A 23,255-nucleotide genomic window follows, 5' to 3' on the forward strand; every position below is an offset into this window, starting at 1 on the left:
GTCCCTGTCATGAATGACTTCTTGTTCTTGGGCTCAAGAGCATCCTCAGACCTCAGGTGCTGGGCTCAAGAGCATCCTCAGACCTCAGGTGCTGGGCTCTCAGCATCTCCCAGACTTTTATGGACTTCCCAGGGGACCACTCTGTGGCAAGGAAGGTCTCTTTCTAAAAAAAAAAAAAAATTTTTTTTTTTTATTGGATCTTTGCTTGCTTGAGAGGGGAAACGGTTGAATTTGGTGTGCAGCCACTGGACTGGAGAGGCGAGAGCGGCCATCCTTCCCGCTCCCGGTGACAGCCTGGTTTGACATGCTCAGCTGGCCTCCTGCCATTTCTGGAATCAAAGCCTCGTCTGCGTCACACAACCACAAGAAAGGGTCTTGCCAGCCCCCCGGCTTCCTATTCGTGCACAGCCAAGAGGAGTGAGAAGCAGCTCGTTTCTGGCCGTTGCTCTCCTGGGGGCCTGTGTGCACGGCGCTGCGGTGGGCGGGAGTGGTGGGGTCCACGGGCCGAGAAGCCCATCGCTTCCACCTCCCTTCCCAGCTGGAGTCAGAAAATCGCCCATTTCACCCTGGCCGGGTAGCTCGGTGGGTTAGAGCATCTTTCCGATATGTTAAGGTTGTGGGTTTGATCCCCGGTCAGGGCAAATACAAGAATCAACCAATGAATGTGTACATCAGCAGAACAACATAGTGATGTTTCTCGTTCTCTCTTCTCTTTCTCTCCCCCCCCCCCACTTCTGCTCTCTTAAAAAAAAAAAGAAAGAAAGAAAAAGGGAAAAGCACCCGTTTCGCTGGGAAGTTGCAGACCTCACCACCAAAACCCCTTCCGGCCGACTTCTAGAACCAACTTGGGTTGGTTTCCGTCTGCTCTAACGGGCCTTCGGAAGGCTTAGCTGTTATTTCTGATTGTAGAAGCGGTCTGCCTGTTCATGGCGAGCGATTCCACAGCCTGGACCCCAGCGCCCGGTGCCTGGCGCTTGGTGCAGCCTCGGGAAACGCTTCGGAGCCGTCTCCCCAGGGCACCTCGGACTGCGTGAAATGCGTGCAGAGAATTTAGCGAGAGCCGTGGGGTTCTGCCTGCTCTTTGGCAGCTGGAAAACGTGGGGGGCGTTTTCCTGAGTCAGGAAATACAGAGCCGCGTTTAGTCAGTCGTTCAACACGTCTGGGTGGAGTGCCTCCTCCATCGGGCATCGATACGTGTCGTGTCAGATGGTGCTCCGTGCCCCAGAGGAAACTAAGGCCGAGAAGGGGTGAGGGAGGTGAGGGAGGACCTGCAGTTCCTAATGGGGGGGGGGGTTGGAAGGCCTCACCGTGGGGAGGAGGTGACAGCGGCGAGCCCACACCTGAAAGAGGGGAAGGGCGGGTACAGAGGACCTAGTGTGTCTGCAGCCAGCAGGTGAAGGTGTTGGCAGACGGGGACGGGGACAGGGCGGGCTGGGGCAGACAGGCGGGCAGGGCTTTAAAGGGCACTCGTAGGACTTTGGAGACTAATGCGGGGACAGAGACTAGAAATGGAATGCCACCGTCCAGGTCAGAGGGGATGGTCTCTTTATGGCTGGAGCGTGCAGTAGACGTGGAGGAGGGGAGCATTTGCTGGCTCCAGGGTCCGAGTTCTGAAAGCAAAGCTCACCAACCAGGTACCCGGGGACGGGGTGGTGAACGGAGGGTCGAGGCTGCAGGAGGACCCCTGGGTGTCCCGCTTGAGAGCAGCACCGAGGAAGGAGCCGCCCTGCGCGGCTACAGGGAGGGAAAGGGGAGGACCGGTCTGGGACGACAGGACTCACGTTTGGACACGAGTCTGAGACGCCCGTGGAACAGCTCGGTGCTCGTGGTGAGCGGGCAGCCGCTTTGAATGGCTTCCTTTCTTTCTGGTATAAAACTATTACCAGTTTGGTTGAGAGAGAGAGAGAGAGAGAGAGAAGAGAAGAGACAGGACACCACAAGTCCAGAGTCCAGCGAGCTGGACAACAGAGGGGAACGGCCCCCCATCCTGGCAGTCACGTTCCCCAAGGGCAGTCCCGTGCTGGCTGGTAGCCTCCCGGATCCTTCAGAGTGTTCTGGAAAATGTGCCTCTTTTGTTTATTCATCTTGGGAATCTGACTCCAGGTGGCTCCTCCCCTGCTGTCACTCGGAGGACTGGAGCCTGTGTCTCCCTTGTCCTGTCACCCCCCCTGCTCCTGTGGCCCTCAGGGCACAGCCTGCCTGTGCCGCAGGCTCCTGTCCTGTTACAGGTGCAGACGCAGGTTCACAGGTGTGGAGCCCGGGACACAGAAACAGCGGGCATTCCGACCCCCCGAGTTCCCTGGCTCCCCGGAGTGCGACCCTCAGTTCCGCCCAGACTCTGGGGTGGTGGGGGGGACGCTGGGGGTCAGCAGTCCCTGCTGTGGGGGAGGGAGACGCCTGATGGCGCTCCAGGCAGGGGACGCAGCATAGGTGGGGTTTCCGCGACCCTCAGCAGGTGTTCAGCCTGTGAGAGGGATGCCCGGGGTCCCCAAGGTTGGGTTGTGGGGGCGGGGCCCGGCGAGGGCAGGAAGATGGCTTCCGCAAGAGCGGAGGGCCAGATGGGGTGGACTCTGTGTGTGTGTGTGTGTGTGTGTGTGAGAGAGAGAGAGAGAGAGAGAGAGAGTGTATTTGAGAATGTGTGTTGTGTGTTGGTGTTGTGTATGTGAATGTGTGTGAGTGTGTATTGTGTGTGTATGTGTGTCTGAGAGTGTGTATTTGAGAATGTGTGAAATGTGTTTATGTATGTCTGAGTGTGTGAGTGTGTATGTGTGGTGTGTGTTTGTGTTGTGTGTTTTGTGTGTGTGAGACTGTGTGTACAGGGTGTGTGTTGTGTGTGTGTATCCACAGCAGGAGGGTCCCAGAGTCTGGCCCAGCCCCTGTTCTCTTGTCCGCTCAGGGACGTGAGGACTCCTGGGGTATAGAAATGAGAGGATCTTGTTCTGCCTGCTCAGGAGAAGTGAGAAGCCCAAACCCCTCATTCTGGAGCAGAGAAAATGTCGCCCGTCCCTGGGGCTCCAGGTGGCGTGGAGCCCCCCCCCCCCCAGGGCTGGCTTGATGAGGGCAGGGGTGCACCCCCCCCCCACAGTGCAGTGGCCGTGGTCTGTGGGGACACCGTCCTCTGGTCGACAGATGATAGTGCTGTCTGTCATAAGCTGCCTGGCTCATAGCCACTCTGCTCAGCAGGGCACATGCGCTGGACCCTGGCAGCGGACCCAGAGCCTGTCCCCAGGCCAGGAGCTGCTGGCAGAGGCCGGCCCAGCTGCTCGATGATCAGAGGCACGTCGCAGCCTCTTTGGCCTCCCCTGTTATCAGCACTTGGCTGTGCAGCGTGGTAGGCCAGTGGTGTGGCCAGTGGTGTGGCCGGTCAGCGGTGTGGCGGGCTGGCTGTAGGGCAGTCAGTGGCATGGTGGGGTCAGTGGTGTGTGGGTCAGGGGCTGGCAGGCTCAGCCGTGTGGCGGGCTGGCTGTAGGGCAGTCAGTGGCATGGTGGGGTCAGTGGTGTGTGGGTCAGGGGCTGGCAGGCTCAGCCGTGTGGCGGGCTGGCTGTAGGGCAGTCAGTGGCATGGTGGGGTCAGTGGTGTGTGGGTCAGGGGCTGGCAGGCTCAGCCGTGTGGCGGGCTGGCTGTAGGGCAGTCAGTGGCATGGTGGGGTCAGTGGTGTGTGGGTCAGGGGCTGGCAGGGTCAGCGGTGTGGCGGGCTGGCTGTAGGGCAGTCAGTGGCATGGTGGGGTCAGTGGTGTGTGGGTCAGGGGCTGGCAGGCTCAGCCGTGTGGCAGGCTGGCTGTAGGGCAGTCAGTGGCATGGTGGGGTCAGTGGTGTGTGGGTCAGGGGCTGGCAGGCTCAGCCGTGTGGCGGGCAGTGACATGGCAGACCGGGGGCAGCTGAGTGCAGGCAGCACTGGAGGAGTCACGTGAGGCCTCACGGGGAGGTGGAGGCTCTGCTGGGCCCTCCCGGGGCCAGGTGTTCGGCATCCCTGAACACAGTGGGGTAGGAGAGGGGGTGGGAGGGCAGAGAATGGACAGGCCGGAGAGGAGAAGCCGCAGCTCCACGTCTGCCGTGCCGGCTGCCCAGCGGCGTGCGGAGCGCTTCCCGTTAGCTCCTGTTTCCCTTCCCGGCAGCCCCACCACGGTGCTGTCCCGTCCGTGTTCAGGGGGGGAAACTGAGGCACAGACAGGTGGAGTCACTTGTACGGGTCACACAGCATCAAGTGGACGAGCTAGGGCTTCCCATCAGACCCTCAGGTGAGTCACCACCTTCTCTGAGCCTCAGTTTCCCTGGAGCTAATGCCCCAGCTCGTGGGTGGCCCGAGAGTTGAGCAGTGTCCCTAACATGCTAAGTGGGGCACTCGGCACGGGCCAGGCTCTGCTGAAGAAGTGCTGGTTATCATTGCCACCGGGTCCTTGGTGTTCGTGACCTCCGTCACTCCACACCCTGATGAGTCCATCGGACCCTGGTTTCCACTGTCGAAACCCCTTTGAACGCCAGGAGGAGAGTTCCCGCGATGCCGACAGTGCGCTCTCAGAGCCCCAGGGGCCACCCAGTTCCTGACAATCCGCCTTGCGTCGGGTCCTCTCCCTGAAAGAGCTCAGGAATCCCAGAGGCTGGAGGATTCTGGGCAATGCCGACTTTGCCGCTTTCCCGTTGGCATAAGCCGTTTTTCTCCGTGCCCAGAAACCACAGCCCAGAAACACGAGCCTTCTAGGAGGGCCGGTGGTGCGGGGCGGGGAGCGTCCGCTGGACTGTGGGCGTGTTCCTCACCCGTCCTCGCAGGTGCTTGCCCTCCCTGCTGCCTCTCCTTTCTCCCCCCACCCCCTCCCAGCTGGTGGCACCAGCCTGGTGGCTCAGGGTGGGGGTGGGGGAGAGGACCTCGGCCTTGGGCTCTTTAAAGCTTGTTGTTCCCAAAGCACCATCGGATTCACATTGTGCTGGGAGGTGCGATGTGGCGTGAGTGACGGACACCTCGTGGTTTTTTTGGGTTTTTTTTTGTATTTTTCTGAAGCTGGAAACGGGGAGAGACAGTCAGACAGACTCCCGCATGCGCCCGACCGGGATCCACCCGGCACGCCCACCAGGGGCAACGCTCTGCCCACCAGGGGGCGATGCTCTGCCCCTCCGGGGCGTTGCTCTGCTGTGACCAGAGCCACTCTAGCGCCTGGGGCAGAGGCCAAGGAGCCATCCCCAGCGCCCGGGCCATCTTTGCTCCAATGGAGCCTTGGTTGCGGGAGGGGAAGAGAGAGACAGAGAGGAAGGGAGGGGGTGGAGAAGCAAATGGGCGCTTCTCCTGTGTGCCCTGGCCGGAAATTGAACCGGGGTCCCCCGCACACCAGGCCGACGCTCTACCGCTGAGCCAACCGGCCAGGGCCGACACCTCGTGTTTTAACGGTTCTTTATTTGTATAATATGCATTATACATTTTTTCTTTGACCAAGACAGAGAGAGGGACAGATAGGACAGACAGACAAGAAAAGAAAAGAAAGAGATGAGAAGCATCAATTCCTCCTTGCGGCACCTTAGTTGTTCATTGATTGCTTTCTCATATATGTGCCTTGACCAGGGGGCTACAGCAGACTGAGTGACCCCTTGCTCGAGCCAGCGACCTTGGGCTCAAGCTGGTGAGCTTTTTGCTCAAACCAGATGAGCCCGCGCTCAAGCTGGCGATCTCAGGGTCTCGAACCTGGGTCCTTCGCATCCCAGTCCCACGCTCTATCCCGAGGGTCCCCAAACTACAGCCTGCAGGCCACATGCGGCCCCCTGAGCCCATTTATCCGGCCCCCACTGCACTTCCAGAAGGGGCATCTCTTTCATTGGTGGTCAGTGAGAGGAGCACAGGATGCGGCATCACTCACGTACAGTACTACTTCCGGTGACGCGGGACACACGCATCACGGCTCCGGAAACGCGTCATATCACTTGTCACGGCTAGCAGTGACAAATATGGAACCGGACATTGACCATCTCATTAGCCAAAAGCAGGCCCATAGTTCCCATTGAAATACTGGTTAGTTTGTTGATTTAAATTTATTTGTTCTTTATTTTAAATATTGTATTTGTTCCCGTTTTGTTTTTTTACTTTAAAATAAGATATGTGCAGTGTGCATAGAGATTTGTTCATAGTTTTTTTTATAGTCTGGCCCTCCAACAGTCTGAGGGACAGTGAACTGGCCCCCTGTGTAAAAAGTTTGGGGACCCCTGCACTATCCACTGACCACTGCCTGGTCAGGCGCGTTATACATTCTTTTTTTAAAGCTCATGATTTCACTGATCGTACTGTGTATTGCAAGAGTAGGTTTAAGAAAGAGAGAGAGAGAGAGAGAGAGAGAGAGAGAGACCCGATGTAAAGACAAGTGTTGAGCACTTACGGCAGCCTGAGTGGGACCCCGTTCTGGGGGGAGTTGGAACCGAGGTGTGTGCATGCCGTTGGCTTGCTGGGGCGACGGCCCCCGCGGTCGACTTCGCTGGCTCGTTGCTGCCCCGCCCGTGGGCACGGTGACCCACCCGTCCTGGGAGGTTCTCTGCACCGTGGAGGGTGTAGAGCCTGGGGCGCAGAGGCAGGGGACTTGGTGGTGTCCTGAGCAGATAGAATCAGGGGAACTGGAGGAGTGTGAATTACTGCCGCGCATCTGAGTCTTGAAGGCCTGCTCTGTGCAGCCGCCTGCTTCTCCTCCACTCAGCTCGCTCCCTCAGGCTGACACCTGTGAAGTGGGCGCAGCATAGCAGGTGGCAGGGGCAGCCTCCTCCCTCCGGCCTCCTGGCGTGGCTGGGGATCCTGGCTCGGGTTCTAGGGGACTGTGGCCTGGTCCCGGGGGCTTTGCGCTTAACGGAAGCCTGACCTGCATTGCCGGGAGCAGTGAGGGCAGTTTAGGGGCTTCTGTGACTGTCCCGTTCCCAGGAAAGGCAGGCGGGGGTGGACTTGGCCACGGGTTTCATCCATCAGACATTTATTGCGTGCCTACTGTGTGTCAGGTGCTGTTCTAGAGCAAAACAGACCCTGCGTGCCTACTGTGTGTCAGGTGCTGTTCTAGAGCAAAACACACTCTGCGTGCCTACTGTGTGTCAGGTGCTGTTCTAGAGCAAAACAGACCCAGATCCCCGCCCTTCGCTTGTGGAGAAGACGGGGCCTGAGGCCTTGAACGAGTGTCCTGTCCCGGGCGTCGGCCTCTGTCTCTGTCCCCGTGAGCTCCCTCCTAGAGCCAGCCGACCCCAGCAGCTGGGTTAGACGCAGCCTTGGCACCAGAGACGATTTCTGTCCTGCCAGCTTCCGGGATAAGGGCCCCGGGGCACAGCCCCAGTTGGTTTAGCTGCGGCCCAGGGACAGGTGCTGTGCAGGCAGAACCCACAGACCCACTGGGTGACATGCGTCCATGGGAGGCTGCGGTGTCCTCAGGGGAGTGGCCGAGGGTTCTGCCTGACTTCCTGCTCCTCAGAGAAAAGAGATGTGTTTTCCCCTTGAGGTCTAGGTTCTGCTGGCAGTGGGGGGAGTGAGTCTGTTTCCCTCCCCTCCTTGGGGAGGAGGGGGTCCCCAGCCCCTCCCGGCCTGTCCCTGGAGCCGGGGCCCACAGGACTCCTTCCCAGTACGGTCACCAGCCTCCTCTTCCCCCTTCTCTGTGATTGCCTGGGCAGCACTGGCTTGCATGTGACATGGACTGGGGTCGAGTGGGTGATTACCGAACTTTTTGCTGCCCTGCTGGTGGGTCGAGTGGGTTCTAGAAGCCAGAGAAAGCCCTGGGGGTAGAGGGTGGGGGACAGAAATAGCCAAGGTGCCCAGGTTAGAGGTTGGCAGCAGGGACATTGAGGCCCAGAGAGACCCTGGCTTCCCTCCCACCCTCGCCCCGGAGCAGGGCTGGGCGGGGGTCTGGAGGCTCAGCTCAGTACTCAAGGGGACCACGGGCATCATCAGGGCCCACCGCCCCGTTCCAGAGCCAAGGAACCCAGGCTCAGAAGGCGCTAACCCAGCCAGGCCGCTTTCTCTGCCTTCTCTCCTGAAGTGACCTCGCACCAAGGAGCAAGGTGGGGGTCAGCGGGGTTGAGCCGGGCGTCCACTGTCCCTTGGCTCCGGTGGGTTCTGGTAACAGAGCACCCTGTCCCCTCGCACCAGTCCCTCGGTCCCCTGGCTGAGCCTCCGGACCCTCTTCTGTAAAGTGGATCATTGTGTGCGATTTTGTTAAATTAGGTTTTCATGACCCAAGTGTCCCATGACTGTACTCATCCTTAAAATTAGAACAGCTCTGGTAAGGCTGAAGTTTCCGACCCCCATCCCCACCCACGTCCCTCCCCTGCTGGGGGGCGACCGTGACTCTCGCGAACACAGGTGGGTGATCTCACGGTCCAGGCCTGTGTTTGAGGTTTTCTTTGATGTTCACGCAGCAGCTCCCATTCCGTCTTCCGTGTGGCGTGCGCTCTGCGTGTCGGTGTGCACGGATCTGCCCGGTTCTTTGGAACCGCTGCGTGGCGTTCCTCCCTGTGGACGCGGCGGTTTCCTCTGACGGGCGTTCGGCCCGTTTCGGACCCTTGGCTTCTAGGAACAGCGTTGCCCTCAGCATCTCTGAACTTGAATGTGCCTCCCTGGTGCACACGTGTGAGTGTGGGACCAGCGTGGACACCGAGACGTCCAACCACAGGACGTTAGGCATTTTGCAGGGATGAGCGCAAGAGTGTCCTGAGCACGGGGCAAAGTCGGGCCCTGCGGGGAGGGGACGGAGGCTCCTCCTCCGTGTCCCCATCTTTGCGTCTGTCTGACACCCTGCTCGGCATTTTGTCTCTGACACCTACACCCCCCCTTTTACCAAGGAGCAAGGTGGAGGTCAGCGGGGTTGAGCCGGGCGTCCACTGTCCCTTGGCTCTGGTGGGTTCTGGTAACGGAGCACCCTGCCCCGACAGCGGAGGCTTGCTCCCAGCGAGGGCTGCCCGCGGCGGTGCCGGTTCCCCGGGCTACAGGCCGGGCTGCTCCGGACAGCGTGCCGGGAAGAGAGAGCGCGCCAGGAATGTCCTGGGGAGGTTTCCAGGGCAGGCTGCTTGGACAGAAGGATTTCAGGGTGGCCGGGTCCTGCCTCCCAGCCTCCGCTTCCCGGCCGGCCGGCCGGTCCCAGCCCTGCGCATTCCTGGGAATCTCTTCCGTTGTGCCGGGTTCTGTGGGTACCAGGAGTTTGCTTTGAAACCCGTGCCACCAACATCTGTTAGCTCTTAGAGCACAGAGAGATTGACAGAGAATGGCTGGGGCAGGCAGGGTGGGAGGGGGAGGCATTAAGCTCAGGGGTATGAAGTCGCAGAGACAAAGAGGAAAAACCCCAACTGAACTCGGGCCCGCTCCCCAAGGCCCTGCTTTGATGTGGTTTCACGTCCCCGGAGGCCTTATAAGGCATTGCGCCTGTGATTGTGGGCCCGGGCTGGTGCTGGCTGTACACTCAGCGCCCAGAGGAGCTGGCCTCTCCTCCTGGGGCCCCGTGTGGGGCAGAGGAGGGCAGTGCTGGAGGAAGGCAGGTCTGGGCTCTGCCAGGTCCCCACACCTGGTGGGTAAGGGCTGTGGGGACCTTTGAGACTCTTTGGATGGAGGGACGGCATGGTCCCTGACCCACCAGAACTACTGGCCAGGCTGGTTAGTTTTCTTGCACTTCTTGAAGTGTGATCCTTGGTCCCTGGCCAGTGCCAGGGCCCTTGGCCACCTCTGTGCTCAGGCATCAGGGGAGCTGGATGAATCGTGGTCCTGCCCCTCATTGCTGGGGACCCAGAGCCTGCCACCTGGCCTCTTGAAGCCTTCTCATTTAAACACAGAGCTAGTGGGAACCCCTTTCTCTGGAGGGTCTGGTGAGGGGGCCGTGAGAGCTTGGTGTAAGTGACGTGAGTGGCTGTCATGAGCATTATTTTCCTGTCTCATCTGGTCTTTGAGGGTAGAGGGCACTTTCTTTGTAGGGAAAAGAAAAACCAAACACACCTAATAACAATTACACCGGTCACTTGACAATTTGTGAAACATTTTTATGAGCACTGATTCCTTGAGACATGGATCGAGAGCAGAGCCAGGTGACAGTTACAGGACTTCATATGTAGAGAAGGCGCCTAGCCCGGTGACTGGCGCAGAGGAGACGCACAGGAGGTGTCAGCTGTTGTGTACTGTTGTTGTGGTTTATCACTGTGCCCATTTAGCAGACCAGCGGACTGAGGTTCTGAGGAGGCGGTGGCTGGCCCCAGGTCCAGGGCCGAGGGAGGCAGCAGAGCCGGACATGAGCCTGGGTCTGGTTCAACATCCCCCAGGGCCTCTGGCCTCACGGTTCAGAGCGTGAGGCCCGCAGACGCGGCTCTGCACCGGCCCTGGGCCATCCGGCTCCGTGGTCGAAATGAATTTTCTGCAGTGTGTCGATAGACCGGGGTACTGAGGGGCTTTTGAAGTGTTACAGGGAACAGAGCATGGTTTAGCTTTAGCAGGACGAGACCGACCCCAGAACTTGCCAGAACGTGCGGGACCCTGTTTTCACAATGTCCGAGAGCTTGGTCCTCCCAGCGGACGGTTCTGCCCGGAGAGTTCGGAAGCTGTCATCAGGGGTGATGCCTTAGGGGTGCGTCACACGCACCGCGAAGCATCATTACGGGGTCCGAGGCGGCTGCCTTGTCGGTGGTGACATCCGGAGTCTTTCAACTCCTCCAAGTGTGCCAGTTAACAGCAGACCCTGCCGGCCGTGTGGGGGGCGGTGTGGCGGCAGCCAAGGTCAGGCTCGGCATCCCGCTCTCCGGAAAAACCTCAGCACCTGGACGTCTGTGGTTCCCTTGAAGACAGCCCCCTGCTCCCGGGAGGCAGTGCCGCCCGCCCGCCCGCCTTTCCGCAGAGGCGCTATGCGTATTCCTCTGGCATGAAAGAGTCGCTCTAATTGGCTGCTCGGGCGTCCCAGCCATCTAATGATGCCCCCTGAGCGTGTCCCTCACCTGTCACCGTCTGCCGGCTCCCCTGTCAACTCCCGCTCTGTTAACACAAACAGCCAGTTTACAAGCCCAGGAAATGTTCGGTGATTTTAATAATTGGCGGCGGCGGAGGAGAGAGGAGCTGCCGTGACTGACGCGAGGAATCCCACACAGCCCGCTGTGGAGGTCGTGGGGACAGCAGGAGGCGGAAGGACCACCTTTCAGCCGCCGTGAAGGATGCCACTGCCACGCCCCAGAAGGACTCGAAAGGAGGAGGGTCAGACCAGCTCTGACCCTCAGCGTCCACTGTGTGTCTTGAAAACAAACAAGAACGGGAGAGTCACTCCCAGCTGTGGCCAGGGGAGGATACAAAGCAGTTTGGCCATTTTAATGTAATGAATGTTTTGTTGTTGTTAAGAGGAACAGCAGCTTTTCTTTTAAGCGGCCGAGGTGCATAATTTTTCTAGAACAGGGTCCTTTCCCTTCTCCATATTACTTTTTTTAATTTTCCCCCAGAAAGAGACGGTGACAACTGCGAGTTTTTTGTTGTTGTTGTTGTTGTTTTTATACCGCTTGTCATTTTGTGGTTTGAGAACTCGGCCACGGTGTCGCTGTGGGCATCAGGAGAGGTAAAGCAGGGCGGCCTCCCCTCCCCCCAGCACTCACGGCTGCCCGCAGAGAGGGGCGTGTCTCCGGGTGGCTTCCTGGGACGCGGGTCCCACGCCGTGCTTCTGAGAAATAAGACCCCGTGGTCTCTCTGGGTTCGAGGAATGTGGCGCGAGCTACCGCACTGTTTGGGCAGTCACAGTGTCCGTTGCCATAGCCGGTCCTGCAGGAAGGGACCTTGTTCGGCTTTGTTTAAAATCATCTTTTTTTGATCATAGAACTCTTCTTGGCAGAAAACCAACACATACAGAAGACAGCTTGACAGCTCGTCTTAGCCTCTGGTCTGGAGTCATCCAGCTGAGCTGGCGGTCAAAGAGAAGGGACCTTGGTGGACAGCCCAGAAATTTCCCAGCCTGTTGACTCAGTCAGCTCCCCAGCCAACCCGACAGCCCCCTGCCCCCCAAGGCAGCCTGACCTGGCCGAGGCGGGGTGGGGGGGGGGGGGAGCCACTCTGCCCTCTGGGATGAGACACCAGACAGACATCGCTAGCTCACACAAGGGGACCAGGCAAGGTGTGTGCAGGCATCGGGCTAGTGACCAGGAGATGTGTGTGTCCAGGAGATGTGGGCGTGATTAGTGAGTCTGGATTCACGCTCAGGGTGGGAGCAGCCGCCCTGGAGGGCACCAGCCTCTCTGTCTAAACCGCCGAGACTGCCCGCCTGGCCCCGTCTGTGGAGGAAGGACCCCCAGTGAGCTCTTGCCTCGAGGCCCCCGGGGCAGGCCCGTTGGTCTGCTCAGAGGGGTAGACGATCTGTCTTTGGCTTTTTCCGGGGTGGAGGGTGGAACTCACTTTCGGAGGGGGAAGTGTGGCCCTGTGTGGTGAGTTATGGGGGTTGGAGGCTGAGAAAACTCACCTCCTAGAAAGCAGTGTGCTAATCCAACTTCCCGAGGGTGACGGGCCCGACTTCAGGTGGCCCAAGCCCCCCTCAGAGCCATCAGAACAGGCTCCCTGCTCTCCTGCAAGCAGCCAGGCACAGGTTGGCGATGCCTCCTCTTCTGCCCCCGTGCCAGGTGCCTACCTGATCCCATGCATCCTTACCGTCCCTGTCCTGTCTTCCTCTAGGAGCTCATGGGTGAGGTCTTCAGAGAGACGCTCAGCGAGGAGGAAGAGGAAGACTTTCGACTAGAAGGTACCGGAACCCGTTACTTTCTTCCCAGAAGGGCAAGGAGGTGGGGAAGGGGCCGTCTGGTCTGCCGCATGCCCTGCGTGCCCTCCGGGAAACCTGCAGACCAGGAGGAGGACAGGCCTGTCCTCCAGGAGGGTGGGCAGGGCTGAGGGGCAGGGGGGGAGGGTGGCTTCCACGGTGCACGCTGAGTGGAGCCAGGCCACCTGGGTTCACCTCCCAGCCTGGCTCTGTATCAGCCGGGGGACCTTGGACAGGTTGACCGTAGCTTCTCTACTGGGAGGCGGTCACCATGGCTACTCATGTGCCCCATCGCGTACACACACACAGTCTCAGGCATGTAGTAAGCACTCCCTAAGGTAGCTGGTATGTGTCCCCCTTGTTCATTCACTGCCCTGGAGCACAAGCGTGTGGCACCCACACACCCCCGTCACATCGTCTTCCTTCAAGGGGAATTTCTTCAAGGGGCAGCTCCGTGTCGGAGAAAGAACTAGGACACTTGCGGAGCAGCCGCCAGCCTGGCACGCTCCCTTGACTTTGGGCCACGGGCCTTTCTGGGCCTTTCTTCCACGTTTGCAGAGAGGGAGTGAGGGCCGTTCGCCAGGGGCTCCCCGAGTTGGCGCAAGGAGCCGACGGCACCTGCAGGCGTTTGCCGAACGGGATGGCGTTTCCGCTTCTTACACGGACTCAGAGGGGAGACCCGCTGGACTGAGGCCGCCTTACGCCAGTGAGGCCCTCTGTGCGGGGAAGGTCAGGCAGCTGGCAGGAAGGCTGGGGGCCCAGGGGTCTCTAGGCCTGGGGGGGTCTTGAGAGGAGAGCAGACAGTCCCAGCAGCTTCTGAAAGGCCACCTGAGAGCAGTGGGCACCTCTGGCCTGAGAGCTATTACAAAGGGCCAGTCCCAGGCCCCCGAGTCCAGCCTGCACTTCCCGAGGCTCCGGGGGACATGCAGGCCCACGGCACTCTGAGGAGCACGGTTGTAGGAGACGCACTCGGTCACGGACCCCGCGGGCCGGGGACCGGGTATCTATCAAGCTTTGCTCAGGTGTGAGCGGGTCCTGCATCCAGGGTGGGGGAGTCTCATGGACAGACAGCCTTGTCCAGGCTGGGGGCTGTTTTCCTGGACCGTGTGTGCCTGTGGATCTGGCGGCTGTGCTTAGGGGCTGCCCCCAGCCTCAGTGGTCATCCTGGACTCTGTGGACGGGACTTGGAGCCTAGGGGAGATCTGGGGAGTCAGGCAAAGGCCAGCAGAATGCAGGCCCTGGGGACGGAGGTGGCCTCGGACGTGGATGACCCGGGCTGCAGCAGTATTCCACTTATCTCTTCACTTGTTCATTCACGGGGTAACTTACTAGCAAGCCCGTTGTGTTGTACGTCCGTTTCTCTGTCCATTCCATCTATCACCCGTTACTATCCGTCCAACCACCCACCTGTTCACTCTGTCTATCCACTTATCCCTCCTCGGTCATCCCTTAATCCACTTAACCACCCTCCAGCTATCATCCATCTCTCCGTCTGGCTTTGTGGCTACCCATCCTTTATGGGGTCCCGGGTGAATGTCCAAAACGTGGCACCTCTCTGTCTGTTGAGGCTCCGTCTGAAACCATGGAACTGACTTTAAACGACACGTCTGCTCCTCACCACACCGGCGTGAAATGGCCGGCCCCCGGAATCCACCTCCCTCTGAAAGGGGCGTTCGCTCTGTTCAGTGTCTGGGTTCGGATCACGAGCCTGATGCCGGGAAGCAGAAGGGACCCTGGCCCAGGAACCCGGCCACCCGGCTCCCTCCCAGCTCCTGCAGCGACTCGGGATCCGGGCCAGGTCCTGTCCCTTCCCCCTCCGTCCTCCCTACCCCCCATCCCGGGGCCCCTCCTCCGCCTCCGACATCATGAGCGGGGGACCTGGAGCTGGACTCGGTGGTTGCTAAGAGGATGCAGGCACCTTCCAGGGAGGGTGAACCGCTGTGGGGTCGGTTCTTACACACACTGGGTGACAGAGGAGGGATCAACGTGAGGTGCCCGAGGGTCCCAGCTCCTGAGTGAAACAGGGTGTGAGCTTGGTGGCACTCGGTCTGACCCTCAGCCCGCCGCCGGCTGCACGTCCGGCTTGGAGGGCAGCCTGGGCACCTTGCCAGTCATCGACGCCGTTCAGGCACATCCGTGGCAGCACCGTCCAGGGGAGGGGATTGGGAGGCACTAGCCTGCCTCAGTTTCCTAATGCGAGGGGAGGGGGGGCGGTTGGACAACTAGGCTGTTGGTGGTCAAGTTGCTCAGCCCCTTTCTTCAATCAAAAGCTGACAGAGAAGCACAAAACATAGAGCATTCGGGGTAGGTTGCAGGAAGGTACGCTGCGTTATAGATAGCATGTTCTCTGTTATGTCAAAACGGCACCAGGCAACACGGTTTCTGTGTGAGTGTGAGTGTGTGTGTGTGTGTGTGTGTGCGTGTGTGTGTACAGACCACTAATGTGTATTATTGTGTGGCTAGAGGTCTAGACAGACAGACACGGTGGCTCCTGGACACGGGCAGAGGAGCCTAAAATTGGAAGGAGCGGCCCAAGAGGGCTGTTCTGTTAACTGTAATTAACGTTTTAACTTTTACAAGAATGTAACCATATATTCCTCCTGAAAGGAAAGGCTAACAAGAGAATTAAAAAGTGAAACTAATAAGTCAATAAAACAGTAAGAGTGGCGGCTCTGGCTCCAGTCTGGCCCTGCCTGCCCAGGGGAGGCCGGGCCCAGTGATGGTCGGTGGCTCTCTGGCCGGGGGACGTGGTGGCCATAACCGGCAGGCCATGGCGCCGCCGGGCTGGTGAGCACAGGTGCCGTGAGTCCCGGCCTCGGGGGAGCGTCCACCTGGCCCGGAGGCGGGGGTGGGGGTGTGCGGGCGTCCCTCCCTCTGTGCGCGGGCCAGGGAGAGCCAGCCGGCGGGGGGGAGAGCCAGCGGGTCCTGAATCTCCTCTTTGTCTTCCTGTTGGCCAAGTTCATTGCCTCTTGGCGGGCTGGAGGGCTGTTTAAGGGAGGGGGGAAAGGCCATCTGAGGCGTAAAGATAAAAAGAAGTCTTTTAACCATCCCCGGAGAGGGATGCGTTGTTATGTAAAGCCGGCCCTAATCCGGCGTCTTAGCCGCCTTAACTGGCCAGCTGGGAGCGTGCGGGCCGGGGATGAAGGCTGAGGCCTGCGGAGGGCAGCGGCGGCCCAGCTCCTTTTGAACTGTGGCGAAAACGAAGTCAACATCAAAAAGTCCTGAGCTCAGAGCTGGCCGGGCGTGGCGGGGGCGGGCCGCGTGGCTTGAGTGGGGAGAAGGGGAGAGGAAGTTTCCCTCCGCTGACCCAGCAAGGGGCAGTGAGGATGGGAGCCGGTCAGCCCCAGGCTTCACTCCAGCACCCACCGGATGTCCCAGCCTCCCCAGCGGGAGCTGACGGGAAGATTGGTGCCCGGCCCGCTGGGCAGCCCCGTGCCACGCTGAGCAGCCGCCTGGACGTGCTGGGTCTGTGCCCATCCGAGGGAAAGACCTGTCCGTGGGTCCCCGCCCCCCAGTGCTGTCCCAGCCCTGCCCGGCCTCTCGCTCACTCCTGGCTTCACCCTCGGCCTCTGCCCACGCACCTCAGCACCCCCAGGTGCCCGTCCTTGTCTCCCCACCTCTCCCGTGGGGCTGAAAGCAGGCCGGGTGCACCCCGCTTGGCATTTTCTGTAGGAAGCTGACTTCATAGAGCCCAGTCCAGCGTGTGGTCTCGTTCAGAAAGGAGCCCTCTAGCCCCCTGGTGTTAGACAGCCCCTCTCCCTGGGGGTCTAGCCGCTTCTCACCTCCCAGCCTGGGCTGGGCCGTGTCAGGGACTGTGGCATCTCTGCCTCCCCAGTCCCCGAGGGGGGACGTATCTGCAGGAACTGGTCCCACCAAGCCGGGCAGTCGTGTTGGGACTGAGACGGGGGGCCCGTCCCAAAGTGCAGGGGCCCCGAACACTGCCTCCCCCAGCAGAGCCCCCCACTTTATTCTGACTTTCTGGGGACCTGTGAGTTGGACCCTAGTTCCAGCCTGGCTTTTCTGTGATGTGCTTTGTGACCTTGGGTGAGCTGCTTGACCTCTCTGTGCTTCAGTGTCCTCACTGGGGGCACTTCCTCCTCGGGGTTCCTGTGAAGATGGTGAGGTCATCCACAGGAGCCCAGAGAAGGTGCCCAGCGTGAGTGAGCTGTCGTGACTCAGGTCATTTCATGGTCCATCTTTCTTGACACGGGGCTGACCGGTGTTTACGATCACGCACTGGTCCAGGCCAACCAAGGCCTGTTTCCAACGCTTCTCTAATCCTATTGGAAAGAATCTCTGAGTGTGTCAGACTCCCAGTGTGTGGCCCAGGGTCTGTCATGACGTAAGTGCTCAATAAATACTCACTAGGAGAATGAAGTCAACACCATGAAGTCACTGAGGTCAGATGACCCTCTCCCTCAGGCCCCCCCGGGCTGGTCCTGTGTCTTCCCCGCGGGCCCAGGCCAGTTGATCCAGCCACCTAGGTGTGAGGTGTCCGCCATTCTCTCGGAGCTCAGGAGCCCTCCAAGGGCCATTCCTACCCTTCCTGGTAGTCGGCAAGCTGAGGCCGGAGAGGGGATGTCACCTGTCCAAGGCGGACAGCAGACCGAGGGCAGAACTCAGGCCTCCAGGGGCTCGTCCCGCGAGTGTTGGGCCAGCATCTGCTGAGCGCGTGGGGCCGCGAACAAGGCAGGTAGGTGTCAGGGCGGTCACTGGGGGAGGCAGGTAGGGGTGAAGAAGCCAGGGAGCCAGCACGCGTGTTTCTAGCAGTGGCACTCTGCGAAGAAGGCCGGCCCCGTGCCGGGTCGGTGTGACAGCGCCTCTCTGTGGAGGTGACATTTTAGCTGAGATGCAGATTCCCTGCAAGGAGGCAGTCGTGGTGGATGTGGGGGGTGGGGAGCAGGTGAGAAGGAGGAGGAGGAGGAGGAGGAGGAGGGAGGGAGGGAGGGAGGGAGGGAGAGAAAGGGCTCTTGGATGCACTTTAGACGCTTAGCTTAATTAAGGAGCTCAGAAAATGGCGCTGGCAGTTTCTGAGCTCCTTAATGTGGACTTTTTCACAAGTGACAGTCCAGGCTTTTGTTTTTGGACATGTTGGGGTCCAGACGACTGTTGGACATTTAAGTAGAGATGCTGAGTAGGCAGGTGGTCGCTGAGTCTGGAGTTCAGGGAGCAGCTGGGAGAGACAGAGAGATAGATGATAGATACATGATAGATAGTAGATAGATAGATAGATAGATAGATAGATAGATAGATAGTAGATAGATAGGTGATAGATAGTAGATAGATGGTAGATAGATAGGTGATAGATAGGTGATAGATAGTAGATAGATAGTAGATAGATAGATGATAGATAGATAGATAGATAGATAGGTGATAGATAGATAGATGATAGATAGATGATAGTAGATAGATAGATAGATAGATAATATATAGATAGTAGATAGATAGATAGATAGATGATAGATAGTAGATAGATGATAGATGATAGATAGATAGATAGATAGATAGATAGATGATAGATAGTAGATAGATAGATAGATAGGTGATAGATAGTAGATAGATGATAGATAGTAGATAGATAGATAGATGATAGATAGATAGATAGATAGATGATAGATAGTAGATAGATAGATAGATAGATAGGTGATAGATAGGTGATAGATAGTAGATAGTAGATAGATGATAGATAGATAGATAATATATAGATAGTAGATAGATGATAGATAGTAGATAAATAGATGATAGATAGATAGTAGATAGATGATAGATAGATAGTAGATAGATGATAGATAGATAGTAGATAAATAGATGATTGATAGATAGTAGATAGATGATTGATAGTAGATCAATGATAGATAGATGATAGATAGATAAATAGTAGATAGATGATTGATAGATAAATAGTAGATAGATGATAGATAGATGATAGATTAGATAGATAGATAGTAGATAGATGATAGATAGATAGATTGATAGATAGTAGATAGATGATAGATAGATCAATAGATAGTAGATAGATGATAGATCAGCGGTTGAACCCCGGCAGGGTCACCTAAAGCCATCGGAAAATACATAATGCATATCAGTTATTTACATTCCGAATCATAACTGTAGCAAAATTACAGTTATGAAGTAGCCAGCAAAATTATTTTTTGGTTTGGGGTCACCGCAACATGAGGAACTGTATTGCGGGGTCACAGCATTAGAAAGGTTGAGAACCACTGTGATAGATAGATAGATAGATAGTAGATAGATGATAGATAGATTAGATAGATCGATAGATAGTAGATAGATGATAGATAGATACATAGATAGGTCTTGTCCTTGGCTTCACATGACCCCTGGGCAAGGCTGGCCCGTCAGAGGGGCCGACCGGTGGTCCCTGGGAGTCTGAGAGGAAGGGAATTCACTGGAGAGCAGCTGGCGGCCCCCCAGGGAGGGCGGGTGGGCTGTCCCCGCTGCTCCTCTCCCTCAGCTCAGAGCCTGTCCTGCCGGACCCCACTCCTCTGCAGTCCCAGAAGCCCGGCTTCAGCGGTGACAGCAGTTCCCCTCAAGTCTGTTCTCCATAAAAACCCAGCTGGAACAGCGCAGATCCTGACTTGTGTCAGATACCCAGGAGGCTTTAGTAGTTTCGGGTCGCTCGGGGTTAGATTTTAAAAGTTGAATTTCATCACATGTTGTAACTTGGGCGGAGACAGAGGAAAGTGGAAGGGACATGGTATTTTTAGCCCAAAGAAGACTTTTTTCCTGCCCCGCCCCCCGCCCTGTCCCTCTCCCAGTGTTTCCCCCTCCCCCCTTGAACAGATATTTCATCTCCGTCCTATTTGAACCATCAAGTAGCGTGGTCGTCAGCATTAGGCTCTGATGAGAAAAAATGGCTGAAGGGCTATTTGTTGGGACAGGTGTCCCGCGCCCCTCTTTTTTCCTTTCTTCTTTCTATATTTCTATAGTAAATAAAATCTACTTTTGGTAAAATGCAGCCCGGGGAGGCAGAGGACGGGGGAGAGACGCCGCGGGCATCGCTGGTCTTAGGATGGGTGGGCGGCCATCCTGGGTGGGTGGGCGTGGTTGGAAGTCAGCACAGCGTACCCTGCATGGGGAGGCAGAGGACGGGGGAGGGGGGAGAGACGCCGCGGGCATCGCTGGTCTCAGGACGGACGGGCGGGCAGCCGTCCGGGGTGGGCGTGGCCGGAAGTCAGCACAGCGCACCCTGCATGGGGTACGTCGCTGTTTTAGTGGTGGTGGCTTTTCCTGAGAAGCAGAGGGTGCTCTCCACTCAGGGATGGAGGGATGGAGTGTTCATTTTGGCTTCTTTCGGTTATTTCGGGTGTCTCTTTTACCCAAATTCGCTCAAGCTTTGGTTCATGAAATTGAAAACTCCTGGGGTAGACTGTCCCTGAGAAGGGCTGCGGGCTGTGGGGAGCTCCAGCCACGTCCCGCACGCACGCACGCACGCATGCTGCACTCGCTCACTGGCTCTCTGTCCCTCCCTGACATCTCTCCCTCCATCCTCTGTGAGCGCCCCCCCCGCCCTCATCCACCCCCCTCCCCGAAGGTGGCAAAGGTGACCACCCAGCTCTGGGCACTCACGTCCTAGGAGCTCCGCCACCACCCGGGAGAGCTGCCGAGTTCAATACTTCTTGCAGGAGTGTGATGCTCACTTTTCTGACCAAGCTGCATCTACTGTACACTTTATGGTACCCACAGCTCATCCAGTCCTGGGGAGGTGGCGGGGGGCGCCTTCCTCAAGAAAAAGGACACACGATTCTTTTATAACGGCAAACTGTGTATATATATATACACGAAACCTAAAAACACACATTCTCAGCTCACCCTCCCCTTCGCTGGATTCCAGAGGCGCCACTCCAACGTCACACAGGACGTCAGGGGGAGGTATGGGTGGTCAGAATAGAAAGAGACATGGCGATCTGAACGGATTGAGGATAAAATACCTGATTTCGAAAGTGTCATAGAAACAGCCATGTGAGCACCTGTTGGAAGGGGCCTGTGCACGTGCAGGGTCCAGAAGCTCAGCCCATTCGCTTGACCGTGACCTCTCTGGGTCGGGTCTGGGTACCGAGTGAGCCCCTGAAGCCAGAGTGGCATTGTCCCCCGTGGACCACGGGGGTTGGGGGGTGAGGCTGCCTCCCACTGGAGGAAGCCTGGATGCTATGCTCAGGAGCATGGTGGCAGGACAGGCGGGAGCAGGTGTCAACGGCTGCGGTGTAACGAGGACGGAGAGACCAGGGTCGGGGGAATGGAGAAAATGGGGTGTTAGTTCTTCTGTTTCTACCCCTTCCGGGGGTCAGCTCCTAGTCCTGCCATACTCGTTTCGTTTTGCTGACGGTGGTGAACTGTCTCCCGAGTGGAACAGGCCCTGGGCGGTCTCTCCGGGCCACAGGAGGAGGATTCAGTGGATGGTGAAGAACGGTGTCCCCAGGACGTGCAGGGACGCTCCCCAGAGGCGGGGAGGCCTATGCTGAGGACAGGACGGGAAGGATGAGCAGGAGTTGGAGAGACAGAAAAAGTGTTCTTGGCGGGGGTCACCGCGCCAGGGCATGGCGGGGTCCAACGATGGCAGCGGTTCTGGTGGGGGAGGGGACGGGGCTGAGAGGCCAGTCGGTCCTTTTCAGAAGGGAAATGGGCTTGATTGAGTTTGCTTTCTAAGCTTAGCGCCCTCCTCCATTGCTAAACACAAGCAGTATCCCGCCCTGCCCTGCGCGGTGTTACTAAGAGAGGAGTTCATGAAGGAATGTGTGTGTCCCCCCCACCTCACCTCTCGGCACCCCCACACCACCCACTGCTGGGCGGATCCGTGCGCCTCTGGGACCCGCGCTCCCCGGAGAGAGCCTCCCGTAAACGCAAGAAACCATTTGGTCTGGAATGCACACACGATAGCTTTCTCTTTTTAAGCGCAGCAGATTAACCCGCCTAATTATATTTGGCATAGGCTAATATTAAAATTCATCTGCCTCCCCTCTAACAGCTGCTGTGGGGGGGTGCGGTTTGGGGAGTCAGAAACGACCTGGTGAGCCAACCCCGAGACGAAACTATTCGCGGCCCACCTCTGTCCGTCTGTACGTCTGTACGTGCACCGCTGAGAAAGGGTGGTGGGTATGTTACGGCGTGAGGGCCGGTGTCGCCATCCAGCGAGGGACTTGTGGCCGGTGTTCAATCTCAACGTGGTAACGGACCGCTGGCCAGGGCACTGGGCTGACGGAGGTGTCTGCCATGCCTCTGAGTGTCCTCTCCGCGTCTGGCCTCGGGTGGGGCCGATGTCATCCTGGCCGTCCCTTCAGATGCCTCTCGTCTTCCGGAGTTGAACATCCACCGGGCCTTTCCGGGTTGTGTTCCCGTGAGCGGGCGTCTGCTGGGTACCGTCCAGGGTTTGGATTTTAGCCTAAGTCCCTGAGGATTCAGGGCTAATCTCCCCCTTTTCAGTCCCCTGCCCCGGTCCCCAGCTCAATCAAAGCAGAGTTCGTGGTGTTTTGTTACACGGCCCTCAAGTTCACCCGTGGGGTTTGGTGTAGCCCGGTGCACCCTGGCGTGCCGTCTGCTCTGTGCGCGGACGGTATATGCCATCCATAGAGGGTGGCCCGGGGCCAGGCCTGCAGGGCCCCAGCTCTCAGGAAGCGTGCATCGTGGCAGGCTCCCTGCGAAGCCATCAGAGGAGCCCAAGCAGGATGGCACGGAATAAGGTGCCGGATGGAGTGGGTTGGGACAGCATTCTGCAAGCAACAGATACTTTGGTGCACGTTAGAAAAAAAGAGGACTCTCCCCAAGGTACCTTTTCCTCCATCTATCCAAGAAGTGTCACATGCCACACACAGTCCTCTGCTGCCCGCACGGGCACGCCGCCGCCTAAGAGTTAGTTGTACAGTGCCCAGCCTGCTTCTCACAGCCGGTCTCCCAGGGACCCCGAGTGACTCTGGGGAGGGGGGAAGAGCCCTGAGGTGCTCCCCCTGCTTGGGAGGGAGGGTGAGGCAGGCGGGTCTGTTTTATGTCAGCCCTCCTTCTGCTGTTTGGATGGCGCCAGCTGTCGGGGGCTCGTGCTGGGTGGGCCGTGCCATCCTGCTGCCTGAGTCCCTGCTCTTTGCCAGGGTAAACAGTCCCGAGAAAGTGACCGTGGCTCTGCCCAGCCTGCCGTTGGCCCACATGAGCCCAGGATGCCTCCTCCTGTTGGGCCCTCGGGTGGGGGGGGGAACTGGAGTCTAGACCAGGAGTCATGTCGCCTCCACTCAGCTCTGTCCTTGCTGTCCCCACTGTTCCGCAAGCACTCTCTTCTCTCTCTCTCTCTCTCTTTTCCTCCCCACCCCCTCCCTTTTTTTTTTTTTAAGTGGGGGAGGGGAGAGGGAAGAGACTGTCTTTGATCTCAGCAGAGGAATAAAGTCTGTTCTGTTCAGGCTTTTGGCTAACACAACAAACAGTGTTTAAAATTTAACTTTGCTTAATTAATTAGTAATTCTGTTTAATGCTGTCTGATCTCCCTCCAAAAGGTATTTGGAAGCTTGAGAAGGGGACATCAAAGGGAGCCGGGTGAAGATGGTCAAGTAATG

The 23,255-nt window shown here is 58.0% G+C and overlaps 1 protein-coding gene across 1 annotated transcript in view; it reads left to right on the forward strand.

The window, feature by feature from the left end:
- The window catches only part of NKD1 (NKD inhibitor of WNT signaling pathway 1), a 75,667-nt gene that overhangs the window by 33,949 nt on the left and 18,463 nt on the right, over nt 1–23,255 (forward strand). Inside the window, exon 4 of the mRNA XM_066242620.1 lies at nt 12,618–12,684. Within this exon, the coding sequence (XP_066098717.1) occupies nt 12,618–12,684 (67 nt within the window). The remainder of the gene's footprint in view (nt 1–12,617; nt 12,685–23,255) is intronic.

This window comes from Saccopteryx bilineata, chromosome 9 (genome assembly GCF_036850765.1).
Source record: "Saccopteryx bilineata isolate mSacBil1 chromosome 9, mSacBil1_pri_phased_curated, whole genome shotgun sequence".
Taxonomy (NCBI): Eukaryota; Metazoa; Chordata; class Mammalia; order Chiroptera; family Emballonuridae; genus Saccopteryx; species Saccopteryx bilineata.